The sequence below is a fragment of the Chelonia mydas genome, chromosome 1, assembly GCF_015237465.2.
Source record: "Chelonia mydas isolate rCheMyd1 chromosome 1, rCheMyd1.pri.v2, whole genome shotgun sequence".
NCBI classification, from domain to species: Eukaryota; Metazoa; Chordata; order Testudines; family Cheloniidae; genus Chelonia; species Chelonia mydas.
In genome coordinates, this window is record NC_057849.1 from 241,760,226 (window position 1) to 241,785,900 (window position 25,675).

At 41.9% G+C, this 25,675-nt stretch overlaps 1 protein-coding gene across 7 annotated transcripts in view; it reads right to left on the reverse strand.

Moving 5' to 3' along the window:
* The window catches only part of AMN1 (antagonist of mitotic exit network 1 homolog), a 56,382-nt gene that overhangs the window by 25,052 nt on the left and 5,655 nt on the right, over window positions 1-25,675 (reverse strand). For 4 of the 7 annotated variants that reach the window (XR_006288940.1, XM_007067472.4, XM_027829714.3 and 1 more), the window contains exons 2-3: window positions 16,090-16,222; window positions 9,969-10,113 (exon numbers count right to left, since the gene is read on the reverse strand). Coding sequence is in view for 6 of the 7 variants with exons in the window: in XM_007067472.4 (XP_007067534.2) it covers window positions 9,969-10,113; window positions 16,090-16,222 (278 nt within the window). In the remaining variant the exon portion in view is untranslated. Of the gene's footprint in view, window positions 1-9,968; window positions 10,114-16,089; window positions 16,223-19,134; window positions 19,268-19,562; window positions 19,955-25,675 lie in introns of all 7 variants that reach the window. The other 3 variants (XM_043540883.1, XM_037878504.2, XM_027829715.3) reach the window with 3 other exon arrangements.

Consider the following 25,675-nt stretch of genomic DNA (forward strand, 5'->3'; position numbering starts at 1 on the left):
GATCACCTGAGTTGCCTGAAGCACTTCAAGTGTCGATGCCATCTGAAGGTGGTCATGACCTGCACCACTATCTGGAGTTGCAGGCAAAGTACAGGATGGGCTGCACCGCTCGACTTGAGATGAGGCCCAACTTCCTGAAGGCTGCGTTGAGCTGCCCGGCATGAGTCGTGGCTCGCCCCCATCCCTCTCCTTTCCTTTGAGGGATGTAGGAGAGCATCCCGTCACATTCTTCTTCGCCTTCATGACCAGAGCCATGGAGGAAGACCAGTGCTGGCTCATGGACGGCGCTGGTGGAGCACTGCGCATGGAGGCCACAGTGCTCAGTGCAGAGTCGGACCACTGCTCTGGTGCCGGAGTGAGTGCCGACTCCATTAGGAGCGCCCTTCAATGAGTTTCGCGCTCCTTCTTCCTCCTAGGTTTAAAGGATTTTCAGATACAGCACTTGTCGCTTGCAAATATGGCACATGTGCCCCTCGTCTAAGCACCTTAGGCAGCTGGTATGTGGATCGCTGACGGGCACAGGTTGTTTACAGCGATAGCAGGGTGTAAAGCCTGGGGACCGGGGCATGCCCTGTCCCCCAGCTGAGTCCCATTTGGGACTAACGAAGAGTTGAGAACTACTACTAAGGGTTTAACTAAGAAACTATACACACAACCATTTTACAGATTTCCAAAGTTTGCAAGAACAGAGAACAAAACAACACTAGCCGAAGCAGCAGACGTTCCAGCACCATCACTGGTGGCAAGAAAGAACTGAGGGTGGGGGGAGCCAGCGGAGCCCCTTATACTGCGCCATACAGGTGCCACTCCAGAGGGCACCAGAGCCGGTCCTCTACAGACACTGCTAAGGGGAAAATCTTCCAGCACCAGTGCATGTGGCAAGCACAGACACCTAATATGGCATGGACATGAGCAAGCACTCAAAGAAGAAATGTTAGACACAAACCAGAAGGGGTTCCAGGCAATAAAGAAAGATCAGAGATGGCATGTGTCCGCTGCTCAAAGGAGAAGGTGAGCTGGTAACGGAAGATGATAAGATGGTGGAGCTGCTCAATGCGTACTTTGCTTCAGTCTTCACACAAAAAATAACATGTGACCAGAGACGAATGAAGGGGAAGGGATGCAGATCAGGATAAGTAAAAAACACAACAGAGATCTTCTGACTAATTTGAATGAATTCAGTCAGCAGGGGTGGATGCTATTCCCCAAGCACTGGAGGAATTAGCTGAAGAAATCTTGGAACCACTGGCAATAATAACTGAAAACTCATGGATGACAGATGAGGTTCCGGAAGACTAGAGAAGGACTAACTTTAGTACCCTTCTCTAAAAAGAGGGAAAAGGAGGTTCCGGGGAACTACAGACCAGTCCACCTGACCTCAGTACCTGGGAAACTACTAGAGCACTATATAAAACATTCAATTTGCAAATATTTGGAGGATTAAGGGGTGATCACTAGCAGCCAGCATGGATTTATTAAGAACAAATCGTGCCAAACAAGCTTGATTTCCTTCTTTGACAAGGTAACTGGTTTGGTGGATAGGGGAAATAAGGTGGACATAATATACCTGAACTTTAGCAAGGCTTTTGACATAGTCCCACATGACATGCTCACAAGTAAGCTGGAGAAATACAGGCTTGGTAGAACTACACTACCATTAAGTGGATACAAAATTAGTTAAACAACTGCAAACAAAGAGTAGCTATTAATGGAATGACATTATATTGAAAGGTCTCAAGTGGAGTTCCACAGGGATCTGTTCTGGATCCGGTGTTATTTAACATCTTTATTAATGACCTGGATGTAGGAATAGAGAGCATCCTGATCAGATCTGCATGACACAAAGCTGCAAACACTTTGGAGGATAGAACTAAAATTCAAAGGGATCTTGCTAAATTGGAGAACTCGGCTACCGACAACAAAATGAAATTCTACAAACACAAAGATGTAAGGTGCTACAATTAGGGAAGAAAAACCAAATGCACAGACACAGAATGGGGGATAACTGGCTTAGCAGCAGCACTGCTGAAAAGGATTTGGGAGTTGTGGTGGATCACAAGCTCAACATGAATCAACAATGTAATGCTGTTGCAAAAAAGGCAAATACTATTTTGGGCTGCATTAACAGAGGCAGTGGTGAGCTGGAGCCGGTTCGCTAGAACCGGTTGTTAAATTTAGAAGCCCATTTAGAACCGGTTGTTCTGCGAGGGACAACTGGTTCTAAAAGGGCTTCTAAATTTAACCGGCCCAAAGTGGTGCCTTAGGCGCCAACTCCACGGGTGCTCCAGCCCTGGAGCACCCAAGGGGAAAATTTGGAGGGTGCAGAGCACCCACCAGCAGCTCCCCGCACCACCCCTGGCCCCAGCTCACCTCACCTCTGCTCCGCCTCCACCTCCTCCCCTGAACACGCCGCCCCGCTCTGCTTCTCTGCCCCCCCGAGGCTTCCCGCGAATCAGCTGTTCGCGCGGGAAGCCAGGGTGGGCTGAGAAGCAAGCGGCGGCTTCAGGCTCAGGCCCAGGGAGGCAGAGCGGAGGTGAGCTCGGGCGGGGGGGCATGAGGAGGGTCACCCGTGCCACAGCAAGTAACCCGGGGGGGTGGAGTCCGCAGGAGAACCGCTCCCCGCCCTAGCTCACCTCCGCCACCCTCGGCCTGAGTTGGAAGCCGCTGCCTGCTTCTCAGCCTTTCCCAGCTTCCCGCTGAACAGCTGATTCACGGAAAGCGGGGTGGGGGTGCATTCAGGGGAGGAGGCGGAAGCGGAGCGGAGGTGAGCTGGGGCCGGGCGCGGGGCAGAGAGCTGCCGGTGGGTGCTCTGCACCCATCAAATTTTCCCTGTGCGTGCTCCAGCCCAGGGAGTTGGCGCCTAAGGCGCCACTTTTGATGTGATCAGTGGGGGGGAGCAGCCGCTCCCCCTGCTCCCCCCCAGCTACGCTCCCCCGCCCCTAGGAGCCAGAGGGACCTGCCGGATGCTTCCTGGGAGCTGCCCTAGGTAAGCACCGCCGGGACTCCCCCCTCGCCCCCTGGCAAGTGCCTCTGGCTCTTAGGGGTGGGGTGGGCACCCACTACGGTGGCCCACGAGACCCTCCTGCCTGGTTCTGTGGGCAGTCGGGGGGGAGGGTGGATGGGGCAGGGGTCCTGGGGAGGCGTCAAGGAACGCGGGGGGGGGTTGGATGGGGCAGGAGTCCCAGGGGGTGGGGGTGGGCAACGACGCACTCGTGGGGTGAGGATGGAACCGGTTGTTAAGATTTTGGCAGCTCATCACTGAGCAGAGGCATATAATGCAAGTCATAGGAGGTGACAGTACTGCTCTATTCAGTGCTGGAGTAGTGTGTCCAATTTTGGTCACCGCTGTATACAAAGGATGTAGAGAAACTGGAAAGGATCCAGAGGCAAGCGACAAGGATGATTAAAGGGATGGAATGCAAGCCATATGAGCAAAGGCTGAAGGAATTGGGTATGTTTCATTTGGAAAAGAGGAGATTAAGAGGGGACATGATAGTTGTGGTGGAAAATTAAAAACACACTGTGTTTGGTTCAGAACAAGCCTGACGCCAGCTTTATTCAAGCATGCGCATACAGGGAGAGTCAGCCAGAGCTGCTCTCCTGTAAACAGAAATACAAGAGCTTATATGGCTGAAAACCACAATTTGCCAAACCCACTTCCTTCAACAGCATGTTCCTTATTTGGCATATAGTGCAAGCTTCAACAGTAGCTTTGCCTTACTTGGGAGTTTAGGAAAAACAAGCTTTTCCTTTTATTGACAGGTGTTTCCTTTGTGATAAACGGTTTTTCTAACTTCTAGTGGTTATGGTTACATTTCATAAGCTGTGCTGTTTTGCAATTGCCCCTCAATGGAATTTTCCTCACTCTTCTCTTATGCTTCATATACACAGTTAGCTTGACCAAAGTTTTAGGCCTAGAAGTTTAGGCCAACTAGATTTTCCTTCACATTGTGGTCTTCAAATACTTGAAAAGCTGCGTTCAAACTACTGCATAGCAGATTTATATTAAATGTTAGGAAAAACTTCCTAAGTGTAAGAAAAGTAGGACAATGGAACAAACTGCCAAGAAAGTTGTGGAATCTCCTTCACTGGAAGTTTTCAAAAAGAGGCTTGATAGCCATCTGTCTTGGATGTTTTAAACACAACAAATCCTCCATCTTGGCAGGGGACTGGACTAAAGGAGTCTTGTGGCCCCTTCTAACTCTATGGTTCTATGATTCTATGGCAACTTAAGTGTAAAAATCAAGAAATAAAGCATCTATCTTCCCCAATGCCTTCCCCTATTCACTCCCTTTAGCCACCATGATCACAGAAAGTCTCTGGCTGTGCAAAAGCTCTCCTTGCTGATCTCACTGAATGTAACATAAGCCACTTAGTTTAAAGAAAAGGAGTACCTGTGGCACCTTAGAGACGAACAAATTTATTTGAGCATAAGCTTTCATGAGCTGCAGCTCACTTCATCGGATGCACTGAATGCATGGGATGAAGTGGATTTTAGCCCACGAAAGCTTATGCTCAAATAAATTTGTTCGTCTCTAAGGTGCCACAAGTACTCCTTTTCTTTTTGAGGATACAGACTAACATGGCTGCTACTCTGAAACCAATTAGTTTAGTGACACAGTTGGGGGAGGGGAGTTGTCTGGGACATGTTGTTTTGAGAATGTCATCATGTGACTGTAATCTCCACTTTGCATTGTCACCTCTATCTTGGTTTAAAACATCTAGGTGGTGTTGGGAGGGTCAGTCTATTCTGGATCCTGTGTGATCATCCTAAGGGATGGGAGGAGAGGGCTAAGAAGGAGCAAGCCATTAACACCAATCAATACAAAATGACTCTTCCCAACTGGAACAATGGGTTTTCTACCAACAGAGCCTTTGACTTTGAATGGAATTTATGCAGAAACTAGTCTAAGGAGGAGTGGGCTAGCATTCCCCTGCATAAACACATGGCTGGGAGGGATGCAGAGTCTACATTTGACAACCTGACTGAAGAGAGGAGAGGGAAATAATGGGTGAGGTAATATCTTTTATTGAACCAAATTCTGTTGGTGAGAGAGACAAGCTTTTGAGCTTACAGAGCTCTTCTTCAGGTCTGGGAAACGTACTCAGAATGTCAGAGCTAAAATACAAGGTGGATCAGATCGTTTAGCGTCCGTAATTAGCACATATTTCAAGGGACCACTCAAGGCGAAGTGGCCCATTTATATCCCTCCAGCCATGGGGGGAAAGGAAGGAACGGGGAGGGGGGGAAAGCAGCAGGGATGGGGGGGTGTTAGTAGGTTACAGATGGCTGAAATAAGCCAGACATCCCGTGTCTCTGTTCAGTTCATGGTTCTTAGGGTCTCGCAAAGTTATGAATGTAAGCTCCCAGGCTCAATTTTTGCAGATGTCCTTTGAAAACGAGGAGTGAGGGGTCAGCTACAAAGTGAAACGTGTGTTCACCCACAGGTAGTAGGGTGCGGTTGTCTTTTATCATTTCCCTGTGTGAGTCCAGTCACGACTGTATTGATTGTCTTGTTTCAGCCACATAGTTATTACTGGAGCATTTCGTGCACCACCCCATGTGGCAGGCATACGTAGGACTCCTAGATCTTGCATGGTGTGTTGTGGAGGGTGTTGACCATCTTAGCAGTAGAGATTTGTCTACACACGTTTTGCATATATTATTCTGGCAGGGTCTGGTGCTGCTTTGATTGGCGTGTCCTTGTTTGTGGGTAGCTTGCTTCTGCTGATGAGCATGGAGTAGTAGCTGGGGTATTTTCTGACGGCCAGAAAAGGGGGTTCAGGAAAGATTTCTTTCAGGTTGTGGTCCCCATCAAGTATAGGCTGTAATTGTTTAATGATGCCCTGTCCGGGTTCCAGTGCTGGGTGATAGATGACAACTAAGGGTGTGCGGCTGATGAGGGATTTATTTCTGTACTGAAGCAGATTCTCTTGGGGTATTTAGATGACCCTTTTCATGATGTGATCTACCTCTCTGGTGGAGCGTCCTTGTTTGGTGAAGGCAGTTTTAAAGTGTGTTAAGGTGTGTATACTGGACTTTCTCCTAGGAGCATATTCCATGGTACCAGAGTGCCTGGCTGTAGATAACCGATTTCTTGGTGTATTTGAGGTGAAGAGACTTTATTTAAGGAGGCTGCTTCGCTGAGCAGGGGGCCATTCCATTGCCACTTGACAGTAGAACATGTTGGGGAAAGTGAAGGCAGAAGAGTACTAGTACTATAAATCAATTATACATATATTATATCTAAAAGCCCACAGTTATAGGCACTGAAACAGATACAATTTCTTTTAAAATATTTAGGAAGACATGTTCTATTTCTAATTCTATTACTGATAACCAGATTAAAACCTTGGATATCAGTCTTCCCCGAACTGACTTCATGCATTTAATCCAGTCTTGTCTCCTAATTGCTGTGGTCACAATGAATTGTTGTCTCAACTGTGGTGGGTGAAACCCAATTTCCATCCTTTTTGTTCAACAGTTCAAACCACGTATCACGAAGATAATAGATATAAAAGTCCTAAAATTTTTTTTTTTTTTAAATATTGCCCTCTGCTTCTTTGCTTAGTCCTTGTCTTGACTCTCACTGAACATCTGAGTGTGGAAAATTTACCTTTAAGTGGAAAAGTACAACTCTTTTCCATTTTGGACCTCTCGCAATTTGGAATAATGTGGCAATAGAGAAAGTGTGTTCTTGGGGGAATGAAATATATGCAAAAATCTATTCTAGTCTGGACTAAATTTCTGGGATACCTTGAAAAAGCAGGATCCATTGCCCATGAACTCCAGATTCTTTATAATTAAAAAAAAACAAAAAAACTCATCAATCTAGTTTTGACCACCCTATGCCCATTTCCAACTTCACATCATTCCCCCCATCTACAGGAAATTTGGTTTAGTTTTTTTTTGTTTGTTTTTAAATTGTATATTGTTAATATCTGCTCTTTATATAGGTTTTCATTTTGTTAAGGCTAATACTCCTTTTAACATTGAAATAGAATGAATGTATCTGGAATCCAGACTGTGATGGGGCAGCTGCCTCTCACTGGTAGGTAAGGGAGGCTACACAGGAGGCAGCAGATAAGGAAAAGGCTTGTAGTGCCAGCCAATTAGGGGAAAGTTTATTGGAAGAACCAATCAGGGCCAGGCTGGCTCATATAAGAAGGGGCTGCTGAGCAGAGCAGAGGCAGTCACTCCCTGGAGTTCAGGGAGGTGGACTGGCTGCTTAGAGGGCTGGAGCACCATGGACAGAGCAGTGTTGGGCAGGGTCAGCAGAGTATGAGAAAGCTCCAGGCTGACAGCTGCCAAACTGAGGTCCTGATACAAGGGCAGAGGACCAAGTATCAGAGGGGTAGCCGTGTTAGTCCGTATCCACAAAAATAATGAGGAGTCCGGTGGCACCTTAAAGACTAACACATTTATTTGGGCAAAAGCTTTTGTGGGTAAAAACCCCACTTCTTCAGGACAGAGGAGGTGCTGGGGCTGCGGGGAAGCAGCCCAAGGAAGGAGACGGTGGAGTTGGAGGAGGGGCAGTATGTGGCTTGGCTGCCGGTGAGTGCAGAGCACCCACTAATTTTTTCCGTGGGTGCTCCAGCCCTGGAGCACCCATGGAGTCGGCGCTTATGTTCAGGCAACGGCTAGAGTCCTTGGACATAAGAACATTTAAGTACTTTGGAAAAAATGAAATAAAATATCATTGTAGAGTTTCAGGGGAACTGCACTTGTATTCCCACCTCACTATTGCCCCTGGCCCCTGCTGCCTCCTCCCCTGGGCTCCACACCCCACCTCCCACTGCCCCAGGTCTCCATTGCCTCCTCTGGGCTTCCCAGCCCCTCTGGCCCCACTGCTCCCCCCCCCACGCCATTGCCCTGAGCCCCCACCTGCAGCCTCGCCTGCACCTCAGGCAGCTCCACCGTTGAGCCTGCTGCCAGCCTGATCTTGCTTCCCTTCTCTGGGTGCCACCTACCAGGGCTCAAAGGGAGCGCATGTTGTCGGTGCCTTTCCCAGGCACATCCCTCTCAGTCGCGCTCAGCCCAACTCCCACCCTGGCAGAAATCTGGGGGAGTGGGATGTGACTCCACATGCCCCCCCCAAAATGTGTTGCCTATGCCTTTGCAATATTTTTGTAAGAATAGTTATGTGCAGAATAGAATATTTTTAGGAAGCAATTTTATAAACATTGTACAAACCACAACAAACCAATGTCTGAGTTAACAAAATGTAATGTGACCACCAAAAGGACATAAGTAAACAGTATAATTTACTAAACAGAATGAAAATTATATGTTGAAAAGTGGAAATAATAAGAATGTAAACAGCTAAGGTAGAAATAACATTCATAGATTCCAAAGCCAGAAGGGACTGTGAGCATGTAGTTCCAACTGTTAAGTATCCTCACTGTTAAAATTTTACACCTTATTTCCAGACTGAATTTGTCTAGCTTTGGCTTCTAGCCATTGAATCATGTTATACCTTTTTCTGCTAGGCTGAAGAGCACATTATCAAGTATGCAAAGCTGTAGGCACATAACAGAACCAGACAGTATAAAAAAATCGGACTGTCATCGGCTACAGGGCTTCGTCTTCCAGATTTTGGTAAGGTACACCTTTCTGTTATGCAATGACTAACAACTGTTATTAACTCAATCAAGCTGAGTTATATGAGGTCTCTTTAATTACTGAATGAATTCAAACTCAAGAAAACATCACTTACTCATCAATTGTTACAGGGTCACCCTGCAATACATCAACCAAAGTACAAAATTGTGATGTTATTTGGTAGGGCTTAGCCATAATAGATGCTGGGGCCCACACAGACACAGGGACCCATTATGCAGAAGCAATTTCTGGGCTACAATTCTATGGTTATTAGTTCATAAATTTTAAGTAATGCTACATTTTAAACTTAAATAAAATGTTATACAGTTTATACTGGGCTTTCAGACAACAAAGAATCTAAAAGGAGAAGAACAACCTGGACAGGAACACATCCTCTGATAAAAGTCTCTTATCAAAACAAAACCATGTGGAGGATGCCAGATTCTTCTGTAGCTGAAATCCAGGAAAACAAGAAAGCAAGTAGTAAGAGAAACTGCTAATAACCTTATCTGGAAGCAACTTGGGGCAACCATATTTTCTAAATAAACTGAAAAACAGGCAGCTGTGGTTACTGGACTTTCTGTCATATGAACCAGAGGGAGACTATAGGCAAAAGAAAGTATCTGATGTATCAGATTCTATAATTTCTTATTTATCTTCAAATTCTTTTTTGATTAATGCAATATACAGGTAAAATCCTGACTCCATTGAAGACAACGGGGGTTTTGCCACTGACTGGTGGAACCAGAATTTCACCTTACCACTTTATAAAAATGTTTAAATATTAGAGCTGGTCAGAAAACAGAATTTCAATTCTGCAGGGAATTCTGACATTTCAAAATGTGTTTTCATTTCAAATTGTAATAAAAAGGTTGAAATTTTGAAATTTACAGAAAAAAAATTTTTTTTTTTAGGAAACTGAATCGTTTTGATAATGTCAAACCAATATAAATATGATAAAATAAAAGTTTAAATACAACAAAAGTCAAAATTAAACATTTTGATGTTATCGATATAAAATGATAGTCAAAACAGTTCAATGCTTTTCTATGGAAAAGTTTGTTGAAATCGACACTTTCAGCAAAACATTTGGATTTTGACAAAACTGCATTTTCTGATGGAAATAGTCTGCTAAAAATTTTTTTTACTAGCTCTACTAAGAATTTACTTTAACCAAGCAACATGAACTTAAACAAATTCCTGAGGAGTGTAGTGTCTCTGTGTGTAATTGATTAAAATGACTTCGCCAACGTGTGTATTTAATATCATATATACTCTAATTGCTTTCACAATTTACTCCAACTCTCCCAACGAAAAGAAAGAAAACAGAAGGTAGATTCAAATTCTATCTGTACAGGAAACATACCTTCTGAAGTGATGGCTAGTCTGTTTTCTTTACAAGAATTTAAGTTAATTTTTTTCAGTTGCTTGCAATTACAAAGTTGCAGCAGGGCAGTATCTGAAATATCACAGTCTCTAAGATCTAGCGTCTCCACCGCTGGGTGCAGCACCTGTAAAGCAAGCACAGTATTTCCATCAAATTATACATGGTGTAGCACAAACATGCACATTGAATCTGTGATTATTGCGTTAGAAATTACATATGACTTTTAAAAATGTTCTTTTGAAAGGTGCCAGGTTAACAGCCTGGGGAATGAAATCCTCTCTACAGAATGTACACAACTCTGAGGTGACGAACAACCTCCTGGGGTTAGAGAGCAGTCCAGTTTCTATGTATGATCAATTCTTATCATTCAAGTAAGAAATTAATCTAATCACACACAAAAGCCCATTACAGGCACTTCTGGCAACAACCAGCTACAACGTTTCCACTCTTTGGCTCCCAAACACATAAGTCCCTTTGTCTAACAGATGCCAATAAAATCTCAAAATACTTGACCCCATTTGATCTTGCTGTCTTACTCTCTTGCACACAGACTCACATGCATTCAGAAACACACACAACCGCTAACATTTTGAGGACCAAAAGGCATTCATTCCTCATTAACTAAGCCTCCTCAATCCCACAGGACTGTAGGTTGGCTTTCTTGTGGGGCCCCAAGCAGAGATCTTATAAAAATAAGATCCAAGGCAATGGAAGGTCTGATACTTTAACATCAGCTTCATGTGGGGGAGGGGTGCTACATATACCACCTTTTTAAATTTCACCCCCCGCAGAACATCACTACAGGTTGAACCTCTCTAGTCCGGCACCCTCGGGACCTGACCAGTACCGAACCAGAGAATTTGCCGAACCACGGGAGGTCAATATAGTAGTGAGCGGGTCTCTTTATTTTTATCTTGCCAAGGCAAATAAAAAGAACAACGCTGGCAATGCCGCTAGCCAAGGCTTACCGGCTCTCTTCATAACAAAGTGTTAGTGTTGTGACCCAATTTTACTGTACTGGCACAAGGAAATAAGGAGATAAAGCATAAAAAACATAAAATAAAAATTAAAATAAAATAAAATCATGCCAGACCACGGATGTTGCCAGACCAGACTGCCAGACAAGAGAGGTTCAACCTGTACTATCTAACAAGATATACCACCGGTCTTCCAATCAGAATGTCCTCACCACACACACAATCAGGACCTACGGTGAGATGTAATCCAGACCAATACTCAAACTGGGAAAAGACAAAAAGAAGGATTACCCAACTTTTCCATCAACTTATTCTTTCTTCAATCTGTAGTAATAAGGCACAGACATGTATGATAACTCTGGTATTACATAAGCAAATTCTGATTCCCAGACATGGCCAGGATACACTTTATTAGTTGGCCACCATGCTAAACTGGGTTTTAGATTTCAACACCTATAATCACACCACTACTGTAGTTTTGTTGACCTCTGAACCAGACTTTATAAGGCCTATAGCTTGCCCCTGAGCCACACCTCTCCATGATGCCTTGGGAGTCACACTAAGACAAGACAATGCTAGCCTGTTAGAAGGAATAAGTACTTTTAACAACATACTGTACTAAAAAAAGAAGTGTGGGTGCTTACATTAGCAAAACTTGATGGATTTACGAAAAGATGTAAGTTTAAATAACAGATATCGAATTGTATAATTAGAAATTTATTGGAAAATGTGCTGAAAATAATGTCTGTCTGTAAAATAAAAGTATGGAAATACTGAGACTGAAACTATACCCAGCTCCTCTATAAGCATGTTAAGCCCTCATCCAAATTTAGAAGCAGACAAAGAGCGCAGTCTACCTGTCACTGGATTGGTTCTCACAGACTGTGGTAACTTACTCTGTTATGTGCTAACTAATTATCTAAAAAAATCCAATCAAGCTGACTGATCCTCAGCTCTCTTTGATTATCAAGTTCAAACTTTACTAAATGTGGCAACAAATTGGTGACAATTTTCATTTACTTTTTCAGTTCTTCATACATTAGCAGTATGAACAATCTTTTACCTAACTTGCATTAAAGTCTTATATCATTAAGATTTCTGAATCGTACCTAAAGTATCTCTCCCCTTTCTGTCCCCAGCCGCCCCCATCCCTCTTTGGTTGCATTATTTATTTTGCTGCTTGAAACAAACGTTATAGCTTTGCACTACAAACTATAGTTTTTCCAAGAAACCTTTACTGCACTGCAAGTACAGACATGTATAGACATATTTTTGGAGAAGTGATAAATTCAATAGGTGACATTTCAATTCACATAAGAGATAATGAAAACCAAAAAGTCATTGTGGGCTGTTTTTGTGAAAATTTCTGCATGTAAAGCATGTTTAAATGTAACCAAATAATATCAGTTTCTGCTTTCCACTCAGCTTTACTAGGTAATATTTACTGAATATGAGTGTGCTCAGCACCATACAATGCACGAGGCAGGGACCACTTTTCCCTTCAGGCAGTTTATGGTCTACGCTAGATAGAAATAGTTCAGCCACATAATACACTAGATGAAGATTAATTCCTGAGGCAATGCAAATTTTTAATATTATAAAGCAACACTAAAAGGCTTCACAGAAGTGTATTGTAAAGGTGGGACTGAAAGAAGAGATTGGCATACATTACATGGGAGACTGTTCCAAGCATAGGCGGCAACATGGACGGATTAAATCAAGAGCAGAAGGATGACACAATGGGGGTAATGTTAGCCAATCTTGAGGAAGAGCGGAGAGAAAAGAGATGGAATAGAAAAATACACAGAAGTGAAACTGAAGGGCTGTAAATGCAAGGATAAGAAGTCTAAACTTGATGGAGAAGATGAGAAGCCAGCAAAGGAGTGGGGGTGGGAGAAGATGCTGAGCAGCAACATTTTGGATGGGCTATAGGGGAGCAAGGCAACAGGCAGAAAGGGGGACATAGGAGTGAAGAAAAAAGATGATCAAGTTATGGGCAAAAAAATGTAGAAGTAGAAGTGAAGAAGGGAGAGCAGCTCATAGAAATGTTGTAAATTAAGAAAAGGCAGGATTTTGTGACATCCTGGATGTGGGGAAAAGGAGAAAATGAGGAGTCAAATATAAGCCATAGTTGTGAGTCTGGGTAATGGGGAAATACTGGAATTATCAGAGTGAGAAAGATATGAGAAGAATAATAGAGGATGGAGAGCGAGGGGTTGTGGGAATTTGAACTGGCATTTGGATATCCAAGAAGAGATAGACCATCAAAGATACAACACTCAACTACAGTAACCACCTGCTGAAGTGAAGAAACAGATTGACAGAGCCAGAAGAGTACCCAGAAGTTAACTACTACAGGACAGATCCAACAAAGAAAATAACAGAACGCCACTAGCCATCACCTTCAGCCCCCAACTAAAACCATCATCAAGGATCTACAACCTATCCTAAAGGATGACCCAACACTCTCACAGATCTTGGGAGACAGGTCAGTCCTTGCTTACAGACAGCCCCCCAAACCTGAAGCAAATACTCACCAGCAACCACACACCACACAACAAAAACACTAACCCAGGAACCTATCCTTGCAACAAAGCCCGTTGCCAACTGTGTCCACATATCTATTCAGGGGACACCATCATAGGGCCTAATCACATCAGCCACGCTATCAGAGGCTCGTTCACCTGCACATCTACCAATGTGATATATGCCATCATGTGCCAGCAATGCCCCTCTGCCATGTACATTGGTCAAACTGGACAGTCTCTACGTAAAAGAATAAATGGACACAAATCAGACGTCAAGAATTAGAACATTCAAAAACCAGGCAGAGAACACTTCAATCTCTCTGGTCACTCAATTATAGACCTAAAAGTCGCAATTTTTCAACAAAAAAACTTCAAAACCAGACTCCAATGAGAGACTGCTGAATTGGAATTAATTTGCAAACTGGATACAATTAACTTAGGCTTGAATAAAGACTGGGAGTGGATAGGTCATTACACAAAGTAAAACTATTTCCCCATGTTTATTCCCCCCCCCCTTCCTCAGACGTTCTTGTCAACTGCTGGAAATGGCTCACCTTGATTATCACTACAGAAGGTTCCCCCTTCCCCCCTCCTCTCTCCTGCTGGTAATAGCTCACCTTACCTGATCACTCTTGTTACAGTCTGTATGGTAACACCCATTGTTTCATGTTCTCTGTGTATATAAAATCTCCCCACTGTATTTTCCACTCTATGCATCCGATGAAGTGAGCTGTAGCTCACGAAAACTTATGCTCAAATAAATTTGTTAGTCTCTAAGGTGCCACAAGTACTCCTTTTCTTTTTGCGGATACAGACTAACACGGCTGCTACTCTGAAACCAGACAGGGAATGGTAGATTCAGAAGCTGTCAGCATTGAAGGTTAATGTGCACTTTACATGACAAGGAGGATAGGACCAAAGACAGAATCCTGGGGATATTAACAGAGCAGGAAAGGGAAACAGGAACTGCTGAAGGAAGAGAACGGGAGTACTGAAAGTATAAGGAGAAAAGAGATTCCAAGAGAAGGCAGTGATATGCTATTGAAAGCAGATTAAGGCTGAGACCAGAAAGAGGCAAAGAAGGAGACACTCTGTTAGAGAATATGGGGGTAAAAAGAGAGGGAGCTTGGAGTTTTCGTAAACTGCTTTTACTCAAATGTATGCACAGATCACATATGAAAAAATTATGCAAAGCCCTTATGATGCTTAGAAATGTTTGTTCACTACAAAAATGACCCTTGCATGGCTCAAAGCAATTCAACAGGCGTGTTAAAAGCAACAATGTATAAGATTGACTCAATTTTAATTTTTTCTCTCTTTTTTATTATAGTTCAAGAAATATAGTGTGTTAAAGGTGAAGTTTTTGTTGTTTGGTTTTTCCCAACAATTCTGGTGCGCTGCCCTTCACCTCATAGTCTCATTATTCTGACTTTCAGGGACTGATAGTATTTGCCTGTCATGAGTCACAGATCAAAGCAAGAATGAACTGGGGAGTTGTTCATTCCTATTTCACCAAGGTCAACCTTTAGTTTTCCATAATTCTTGCACCTCCCTTCGAGACTGAGTTGATATAAAAGGATACAAATGTCAAAACATCTCAATTTACAACTGAGGCCAAGTCAGTAATATATTTCATCCCGGAACACTGACAAGCATTAATGAGCAATGGGGATGAGAGAATTTTGAATCACTGAGCTCATAGCCCTCACCTCACCATCATATTTCAAAGAACTCAGGATTTAATGGAATTTTATCCTAAATCATAGACCTAAAGCCCACCTAAGATTATAAGAATCTCAGATTTTCCTTGAGAACCTTACATTATTTAAATACCAGCTTGTAGAAGCCCATTTTGGCAACCGCTCCTGTCATAGTGCTTTCCCATTGCTACCAGAAGAAACAGCAGTGTGGTCCAACACTTAGAGTCAATCTGCTGATCCTGCTGTATTGTAAAGGAAGCATTCTGTGCAACAGCCTCAGGAAACAGACACAATCCAACACGACTCCTGCTGGGGATATTCTGCAGAAAGGTTTAAAAACAATGCTGCTTGGCTATTAGGCCATTGAGTTTGCAACTGAGATTAATTTGCATGTTACACACTTATTTATGTAAGTTAGATAACTTAACTAGAAACTGATAGCAACATGAAGTGCAAAGTGCTACTATTTCTGAATCGCCTCATAAATTGCACAGCATCTTATACTCAAGTGTGTACAATGAACAACAGTATCTCCTCAGATTAAACTGATCCAAAACAGGATGATATACAGGTCAACTAGAAAACTTTTTCATTGACTTGTGTCCATATTCATCTTCTTGATTTTTATGCAGGGTTGTAGGCATTTATGGAGCTTTACACACAGATAAAAGACACAACCCCTTCAATCAAGATTAGGCATGGCATGATATGAAATAGCAAGAGAAGTAATTAGGAGGAAGCAATGAGGCGAAGTTTACATAGTACGAGGCCCTGGGCTCACTTGTTGAACTGTATACATAATTTTAGTTGAGCTCATTACTTAATATTTTGCTGTGTAATAAACTGGCATGAATGTGAAGAGACAGGCAAAAGTGAATTTTGAATGGGTTCTTACCTCACTGATATTTGAATCAGTTATCCGCCCTTGCATACTCATTAATTTTATCAGTTTATCTTTTATGTTGGGAGGTAAAGGCTTAATATCTGCAACATATCTGGAAATGTTCTTTGTCAAGCACTGAAGACACCTGAAATAAATGTAAGTTAAAATTCAGTCACACAGAGACACAATGTACTGGTACTACCCTGAATTAAATACAGTTATTAATTTAAAATAGTCGATTAATCGCAGTTAACTCATGAGATTAACTAAAAAAAATGAATCGCGATTAAAAATATTAATTGCAATTAATGGCAGTTTTAATTGCATTGTTAAACAATAGAATACCCATTGAAATTTATTAAATATTTTTGGATGCTTTTCTACATTTTCAAATATATTGATTTCAATTACAACACAGAATACAAAGCGTACAGTGCTCACTGTATACTATTATTTTTATTACAAATGTTTGCACTGTAAAAATGATAAAAGAAACAGTATTTTTCAATTCACCTCACATAAGTACTGTAGTGCAATCTCTTTGTCGTGAAAGTGCAACTTACAAATGTAGAATTTTTTTGTTACATAACTGCACTCAAAACCAAAACAATGCAAAACTTCAGAGCCTACAAGTCTACTCAGTCCTACTTCTCATTCAGCCAATCGCTAAGACAAACAAGTTTGTTTACATTTACAGAAGATAAGGCTGCCCACGTTTTACTTACAATGTCACCTAAAAGTGAGAACAGGAGTTTCCATGGCACTGTTGTAGCCGGTATTGCAAGGTATTTACGTGCCAGATACTGTAAACATTCATATGTCCCTTCATGCTTCGGCCACCATTCCAGAGGACATGCTTCCATGCTGATGATACTCATTAAAAAAATAATACTTTAATTACATTTGTGACTGAAGTCTTTGGGGGAAAATTGTTATGTCCCCTGCTCTGTTTTACCTGCATCCTGCCATACATTTCATGTTACAGCAGTCCTGGATGATGACTCAGCACATGTTCATTTTAAGAACACTTTCATTGCAGATTTGACAAAATGCAAAGAAGGTAGCAATGTGAGATTTCTAGAGATAGCTACAGCACTCGACCCAACGTTTAAGAATCTGAAGTGCCTTCCAAAATCTGACAGGCATGAGATATTGAAAATGGTTTCAGAAGTCTTAAAAGAGCAACACTTTGATGCAGAAACTACAGAACCCAAACCACAAAAGGGGGAAAATCAATCTTCTGCTGATGGCGTCTGACTCAGATAATGAAAATGAACATGTGTCAGTCCGCACTGCTTTGGATTGTTATTGAGCAGAACCCATCATCAACATGGACGCATGTCCTCTGGAAGGGTAACTGAAGCATGAATGGACATATGAATCTTTAGCGCATCTGGCAAGTAAATATCTTGCAATGCCAGCTACAACAGTGCCATGAGAACACCTGTTTTCACTTTCAGGTGACATTGTGAACAAGAAGTGGGCAGCCTTATCTCCTGCAAATGTAAACAAACTTGTTTGAGCGACTGGGTGAACAAGAAATAGGACTGAGTGGACTTACAGATAAGAATCTGAAGCACAAACTTGTTTCAGGTCACAGGTGGAGGCATAAGAATATGGGGGAGAAAGAAAAAGAGTGGTGGGTGACCTATTATTAGGAGGAGTTCCTGGTTCTCCAGCATTAGTACCTGTTAGTAAATATTAATGCTTTATTAGTTCTTTCTTTCTGTATATTTGATTCATTTATATATTAACTATTCTTTAGAATCTTTATCTTCAACAAAGAGTATGTCTGAATTCTAAGGCAGCATTACCTCCTGCAAATTGTAACCAACCTTGTTTGTCGAGTGATTGGCTGACCAAGAAGTAGGACTGAGTGGACTTATAGGTTCTAAAGTTTTGCGTTGTTTTTATTTTTGAATGCAGTTATTTTTTGTACATAATTTTACATTTGTAAGTTAAATTTCATGATAAAGAGATTGCATTAAAGTACTTCTATTAGGTGAATTGAAAAATACTATTTCTTTTGTTTTTTATAGTGCAAATATTTGTAATAAAAAATAAATATTGTTGTGGTTCAAATGCAAGACAAACAAAGCTTTTAGCAAGCAAGCGGAAAGGTCTGCCGTGTCGGCTTTCCACCCTCTCCTTTATTCTTTCTCCACTCATGCGCATTACATACTCCAACCGCAAAAGGAAACAACAAAAGGAATAATATGACTTTGATTAATATTCTTATTTACCAGCTTCTATCTACTACATTCCTTGCTCTCAGGCCTTGAGCCCAGTCCAAGGAAGCTTCCCACGGTTCATGTCCTCTGGGCGACTTCCCATGGTCCATGTCCTTGGAGGGAGCAGTGTGTGCACTGCTCCCACACAACACTCAGGGTGTGCCCTGAATGTTCCCAGGTGCATGAACCCTGCATGAACCCTTCAAAATATAAAGTGAGCACTGTACACTTTGTATTCTGTGTTGTAATTGAAATCAATATATTTGAAAATGTAGAAAACATCCAAAAATATTTAAATAAATTGTATTCTATTATTGTTCAACAATGCGATTAATCACACGATTAATCTTAATTGTTTAATCATGCAATTAATCATGATTAATTTTTTTAATCGCTTGACAGCACTAATTCAAAACATTAAAAGGGATCTTTTTACAGCCTTTTTTTAAAAAAAAAAAACTTCTACTCTGCAATGCCCACTTAGAGGCCAGAAAATATAACGGATGTTGCTCTTGATGTAGTCCTTTTCCATTAGATAGAAGTGCAAAGGGGATATTATTCATGATGCATACTTCTCAGATTTATTATTCAGGCCTGAAGAAACAGTTTTGTCCTTGCAGCTGGTTGTTCTTAATCTGAAGGCAGCACATGGTAGTGCATATTTGTACTAGTAACAATATCAACGTGTCTTGTTTGAGATACTTTTCTCTATGTTGTAAATTCACTGCTCCCTACCTTTCCCACCACCCATGTCTCACAGTAGCTTTCTGTTTTGAGAGATTTACTGTTATAAATTTCATGGGTTCTCAAATACTTATGAATTTACCTTGCTCCAGATCCATGTCTTAATCAGAGTAGACTCGTATTTTGCTTTTTGAAACATCTATGAAATAGTGCTGGATGAGGAATAATGGTGCTTGTGCAAATTAATCCCATACACTCACACAGGTAAATACTTCCTTGGAATAGAAGGACCAGAGAACAATCAAATCCAAAAATGTGTAACACATCTTTATTAATAAATGTACACTTGCAGCAGAATTAAATACTCAAGTGCGCAAAATTCAATAGTATCTTAAACCAGGAAGGCTTCTATATTTTGGCAGGATCACTTCTCCCTCTTTTAAATAAGACAAGTTTAGTTCAAACATGCAGCAAGATAAGAGTCTCCAAATGAAATGGATCTTCTGGAAAATTCTCTTAAAACAATCCCCTCACATAGAGAAAACAAACAGATAACACTTATCCAGATACCTTTAGAATGGTGTCCAGAGGGAATACTTCGGTGATGCTGTTCCAGATCAACTGTACATGAAACTGTACAAAACTTCATTTTGCAGACGGAGGGGGAGACTTTCAAGCACATGTCCTACACCTGAGGAAGTGCTTCACACCTGGTTCAGTTCAGGCAGCATTTGCACACCAACTTCCCAGAGGTTATTTTAAATTGCAGTCAAGGCCCTTTAAGAATCCATTCAGCAGAGGCTAGGGGCTTGTCTACATTACCCGCTGGATCGACATGCAGCAACTGATTCAGCAGGGGTCGATTAATTGTGTCTAGTCTAGCGTTCTCCCGTTAAGTCCAGTACTCCACCAGGGCGAGAGGCGCAAGCGGAGTCGACAGGAGAGCATCAGCCATCGACTTACTGCAGTGAAGACACCACGGTAAGTAGATCTATGTACGTCAACTTCAGCTATGTTATTCACGTAGCTGAAGTTGCGTAACTTAGATCGATCCTCCCCAGTGTAGACCAGGCCTACGCATGTGCAGATTTACACATCTCTGGAGCATCTTGGCCAGATTTACACATCTCCAGAGCTAGCAGCACCCGATGATTGGAATATAGCAGGTGACTGCAAACCCCAAGTGAAGGAGAGGTTGTAAGCAATCTGCATCACCACAACAACTCCTCTCAGGTCCAGTGTGCCACTGTAAACCAGGGGTGAATCTAACTGGCCAAAAAAATAAAATAATATAAAATAAAATAAAATAAAATGGAATTTCCATCCCGCACGAAATTCTGAGATTTTGAAATTTCATTTATTGCCAAATTGAGCCAAAAAGTCAAAATCTCAGAGTTGTTCATGAAATGTTTTGATCTTATCAAAACATTGTTTCATCTTTTCCATTTTGATTATTATAAGTAGCAAAAGTTGAAATGATAAAATTAAATGTTTCAACCCTAATTTACTGTCTAAAATTCTGACAAAATCCATATGTTCCAAGAAAATGTTTAGCTGCTGGCCAATCAGTGACAAAACTGTTCCAACAAAGATTTTCAACCAGATCAACTCAGTAATGACAGCACACCATGAAGTCAAAGTCAATACCCCCATTTCATAGATAAGAATCTGAAGCACAAACTTGTTTCAGGTCACAGGTGGAGGCATAAGAATATGGGGGAGAAAGAAAAAGAGTGGTGGGTGACCTATTATTAGGAGGAGTTCCAGGTTAGTACCTGTTAGTAAATACTAATGCTTTATTAGTTCTTTCTTTCTGTATATTTGATTCATTTATATATTAACTATTCTTTAGAATCTTTATCTTCAACAAAGAGTATGTCTGAATTCTAAGGCAGCATTACCTCCTGCAAATTGTAACCAACCTGTTTTTGTCTGAGTGATTGGCTGACCAAGAAGTAGGACTGAGTGGATTTATAGGCTCTAAAGTTTTGCGTTGTTTTATTTTTGAATGCAAATATTTTTTGTACATAATTCTACATTTGTAAGTTAAATTTCATGATAAAGAGATTGCACTAAAGTACTTCTATTAGGTGAATTGAAAAATACTATTTCTTTTGTTTTTTTATAGTGCAAATATTTGTAATAAAATATAAATATAAAGTGAGCACTGTACACTTTGTATTCTGTGTTGTAATTGAAATTAATATATTTGAAAATTTAGTAAACATCCAAAAATATTTAAAAGAAATGGTATTCTATTGTTGTTTAACAGTGTGATTAATCGCATGATTAATTTTTTTAAATTGTGCAATTGTTTTCAATCGCGCAATAGCCCTACAAATTAATTTTTTATTCTCCAATGTCTGAACAAATAAACTACCAGGTTGGATGCTCGTGTGATTCATGGTCTTTTTGTGTAGTTCCCTTTTTTGAAGTTAAATGCTACGGTGGTGGGCTTCTTGGGTATTTCCTCCCCAAAAAGGATGTTAAATTTAATTACATTATGGTTGCTGTTATCAAGCTAGTTCAGATATATTCACCTCTTGAACCAGATCCTGTGCTCCATTTCGGGGGTAAATCGAGAACTGCCTCTCCTCTGGTGGAGCCCAGGACTAGCTGCTCCAAGAAGCAGTCATTTATGGTGTCTAGAAATTTGTCTCTGCACCCTGTCCTGAGGTGACATGCAGCTGGTCAATATGGGGATAGTTGAAATCCCACGTTATTATTGATTTTTCTATTTTTGTAGCCTCTCTCATCTCTGTGAGCATTTCACAATCACCATCCTTGTCAGATAGTTGGTTCTGCTATTCCTTCTGCTATACTCATTATTCAAGCATGGAATTTCTATCCAAAGAGATTCTACGGTACAGTTTGAATAATTCAAGATTTTTACTATATAAGATTATAAAATAAGGTTATAAGGTTTTTACTGTTAGCTACTTATAGCAGAGCTAGCAGGAGGACCTACCACATCATCCAGGAGGTGTCCCATGGTCTTGGCTGTCAAATGGGCCCTTTAAGCAAAAACTCATTGTTCAAATTCCCCTTTCATATTCCCTACCTATGTATGAATCAGTGTTCCACTTGTCTCGAATATATCCGCCCTCTCTTCCTTTAATCTTATAAAAACAACTTTAATTTGCCAAACAGCAGCAAAGCTAATTATAACCAATTTTACCTAACAACTACCTACTTTCTTATTTTTACATCAGGTTTCATCTTGCATTATCAATATTCCTTCACCCTTGTTAAAAATTTTGGCAACACATCACCACCTTATTCTATCCTGTACATTCTTCAAATTCCTGATCTTCCCTTGGGCTCTATCCTTCTAAATATTAGTTTCTTTGTTTGTTTTTTCTAACGGAAGTGTTTTACAGGGATAGTTGTGTTCTACTTCAGCTAAGAGGAACACCACAAAGACAAAAACATAGTTTGGAGTTTCACAGAGAATATTGTTACCATGACCTCATTATTATCTCTCATTTCTCTCTCTCTCCCCTATCTCTTTGATAGCCAATTTGCTCTACTCTTTTGGAGTGAGGGGAGCTCTGATACAATAATACATATAGTAATTGCCATATTTTTATAAACTTCTTAATAAAGAGTAAAGATACTATTATTCTGTATGGAGAAGTTGCAAAAACTGAAGTATCTGCTCCTCTTTGCTAATTTCTTACTGTTACTTCCACTGAGTTGCTGTCTGATGCTTCCTATAACAGTGGTTATGGTCAGTAAGATAAGAGCTGTGGCTTTTTGGATACACATTGCCTACGTGTGACATATACTTAGGTGCTCCTCTTCCATCTTTTGTTTCCAAACAAACTTGGACGAGTCAGGAATAAAAATGGCAACAACCACAGTTGTGTAAAAATATTAACCTTTCCCCTCATTTTCCTACGATACGATCTACAACTGCAATGACCTGATAAACTAAAAAATCCATCATTACATTTTTTCAGCTATTCTTCTCCCTCATCTATTCTTGCACCATTCCAGCCAGGCTTCTAACACACAATTCAATTAGGCTTGTCTACAGCAAACAGTGCCCCTTCAGGGATGTCATTTATTTAATCCAAGGCCCAACACACCTGCAAGCAAGTCTTCAGACCCAGCATCCTAGCTAAAAGGAGCAAGTTAATATTAGTTTGTATTCCCCATATAAGTCCACCTGTCTCCTCTGCCCAGGCTCTTCACCTCATTATTGGGACACCCATTCTGGAGTCAGGCCTACTGCCAACACCCAAGAGTAGGGTTCCTTCCCTAGACTCAGGGTCCCTAAAGGGGTCAAACCATTGCAGCTATTCTCTGGAGTGGCGTATTATTCTTCTGGGATCAGGACCTCTTGTCACTGTCTGGAAAGGTCCTTCTGCTAGGACTAAGCCTTTCTAGGACTTTGCAACTCATAGTCCTTTTGGAACCTGCTCCCTGCCCCAGCAACACCTCTCCTAGATTCCCTTTTCTGGTGAGCTCTCTAACCAGCTCTCCTGACAAGTCTCTTTCCTCAGGAGCATCCTCTCTAAGTATTCTGGGGCTCCCTGCCTGAGCCCTCATAAGTCTCTATGAGGCCCTGTGTTCTATAGCTAATTAACTGCAGCCCAGCCACCTAGGGAATTAACTACTAACAGGTGGATCTGGGTTGGCTCATTCTCCTTAGCGGAGCCTGTCACAGGTAGACTAGTCCCTGACTCCCTGGAAATGGCCAGCTCCCATAACACAAAATGTGATATCTAGGCACAATAAACATTTAAGTTTCCTTGGAAACAGAATGATAGGTTTAAATATATAATTTTCAAAATTCAGTGAACATTATCCACAAAATTTGTTGTCAAGTCAATCTTCAGTCTCAAACAAGTAATCAGGGTCCCTGGCAAGATAATTATAAATTTTGAGTGCAATCATATATCTATTGTTGCTACACAGGACAAATGCTCAAGGACATGAAATGATAAGACAACGTATTTACTAACGTCATCAATGAGGAAATCCTGTTATCATTTGGAATCAGAGCCAGTGTTAGAAAGAACTCAGAGGTACTTGATTATCCCTATATTCATTCCTCTCTAGACTCTGCTGCCTTTTTCCAAGTAGTCTGATAACTACAAAAGTGAAAATGGAATACCTTAGGTCATCAATTGCTATCAAGCCCACGTTGTTAGTAGCAGTGATCAAAAAAGTCATCTTCTAATAGTTTTTTGGTGATTACAGTCTGGTTACCATTGAACAATTATCCACGTTACGAATATCACCGGCATATGTGGAACTTAACTGACAGTCTTGTTGGCAGTCACAGCAGAGAAGCCAAGGATTCAATGAGCCATCAACAGTGAGAGACAATATTACCCTCATCAGGAGTGAGGGACATAGACAGGACTGTGGAGAGGAAACTGCTCTGCTATTACTATTCCTGTTTTACAGATTAATAGAAGGTTTCAGTCTCCATGGCTCTCAGGCTATGAAATTCACTTGAATTAACTCAGACACCTTACCTCAGACTCATTATGCATGTGAAAACTTAATCACCTTTTTAAGGTTTTGAACCTACAACAAGCTCCACGCACACAGACCCCAGCACCTGTGAAGATCCTCGGCTCTAGGAGTCTGCCCATGTCTACACTGCAATTAAGAACCCATGGCTGGCCTGTGCCAGCTGACTCAGGCTAGTAGGGTGTGGGCAAAGGGGCTGTTTAGCTGGGGTATAGTTGTTGCAGCTCAGGCTGCTGTCTCAGCTCTAGGAACCTTCCATGTTACAGGGTCCTAGATCCTCGACTCCAGCTCGAGTCCAGGCTCCAGCCCAAGCCTGAATGCCTAAATTGAAATTAAACAGTCCGTTAGCCCAAGCCCAACGAGCCTGAGTCAGCTGACATGGACCGGCTGTAGGTGTTTATTTGTAGTGTAGACATACAGATAGAGCTCACTTCCGGGGGAATTCTGCACCATTGCATATGTGCAGAATTTGTGTCCCCCGAAGATTTCTTTGCTTCCCTGCAGAAAAATGACTTTCTGACAGGGAAGCAAAAGGAAGCCACAAGAATGGTCATAAGACCCGCCCCAGCAGTATGTTTTGGGTATCCCTCACCCAATATCTGGACCTCCCCTCACTGAGCCCTCCACACCCAGGACCCCCTGCCGAGCTCTAACCCCCCCCCCCCCGACACCCCTCGCTGAGCCCCAACCACCTTCACCTGGACCCCCCTACAGTGTCCCATTATTGTTGCACCCAGGACCCCCCAACAAGACCCTGTGCATCCAGATCCCCCCCGCACCCAGATCCACCACTGAGCCACCCACACCCATATTGTCCCACAAAGAACCCTCTCAGCAAACAATGGATCCCCCCCACACAAAGCCCCTCCACACTTGGATCTTGCCTGCCCACACCTGGTGGACCTGGCATGGAACGGCAGGGCCCTGGGGTGTATCTGGGGCAGGCCTGGTCCTTGCGTTGTGTCAGGGTTGGGTGCAGCCTCACCACTGAGTCCGTGTCCTGGCAGAGAGCTACACAGTGATCTCCCACCTCTGTGCAGCCAGTGGCCTGTACTCCCCAATGCCATGCTGGAGCCTCCACATTTATTTGACAAATAAAATATTGCAGAATTTTAAAATATTGTGCACATAATTTTTAATTATTTGGTGCAGAATGCCCTGAGGAGTAACTGTAGGATCAGGTCTTAAGTGTTTAC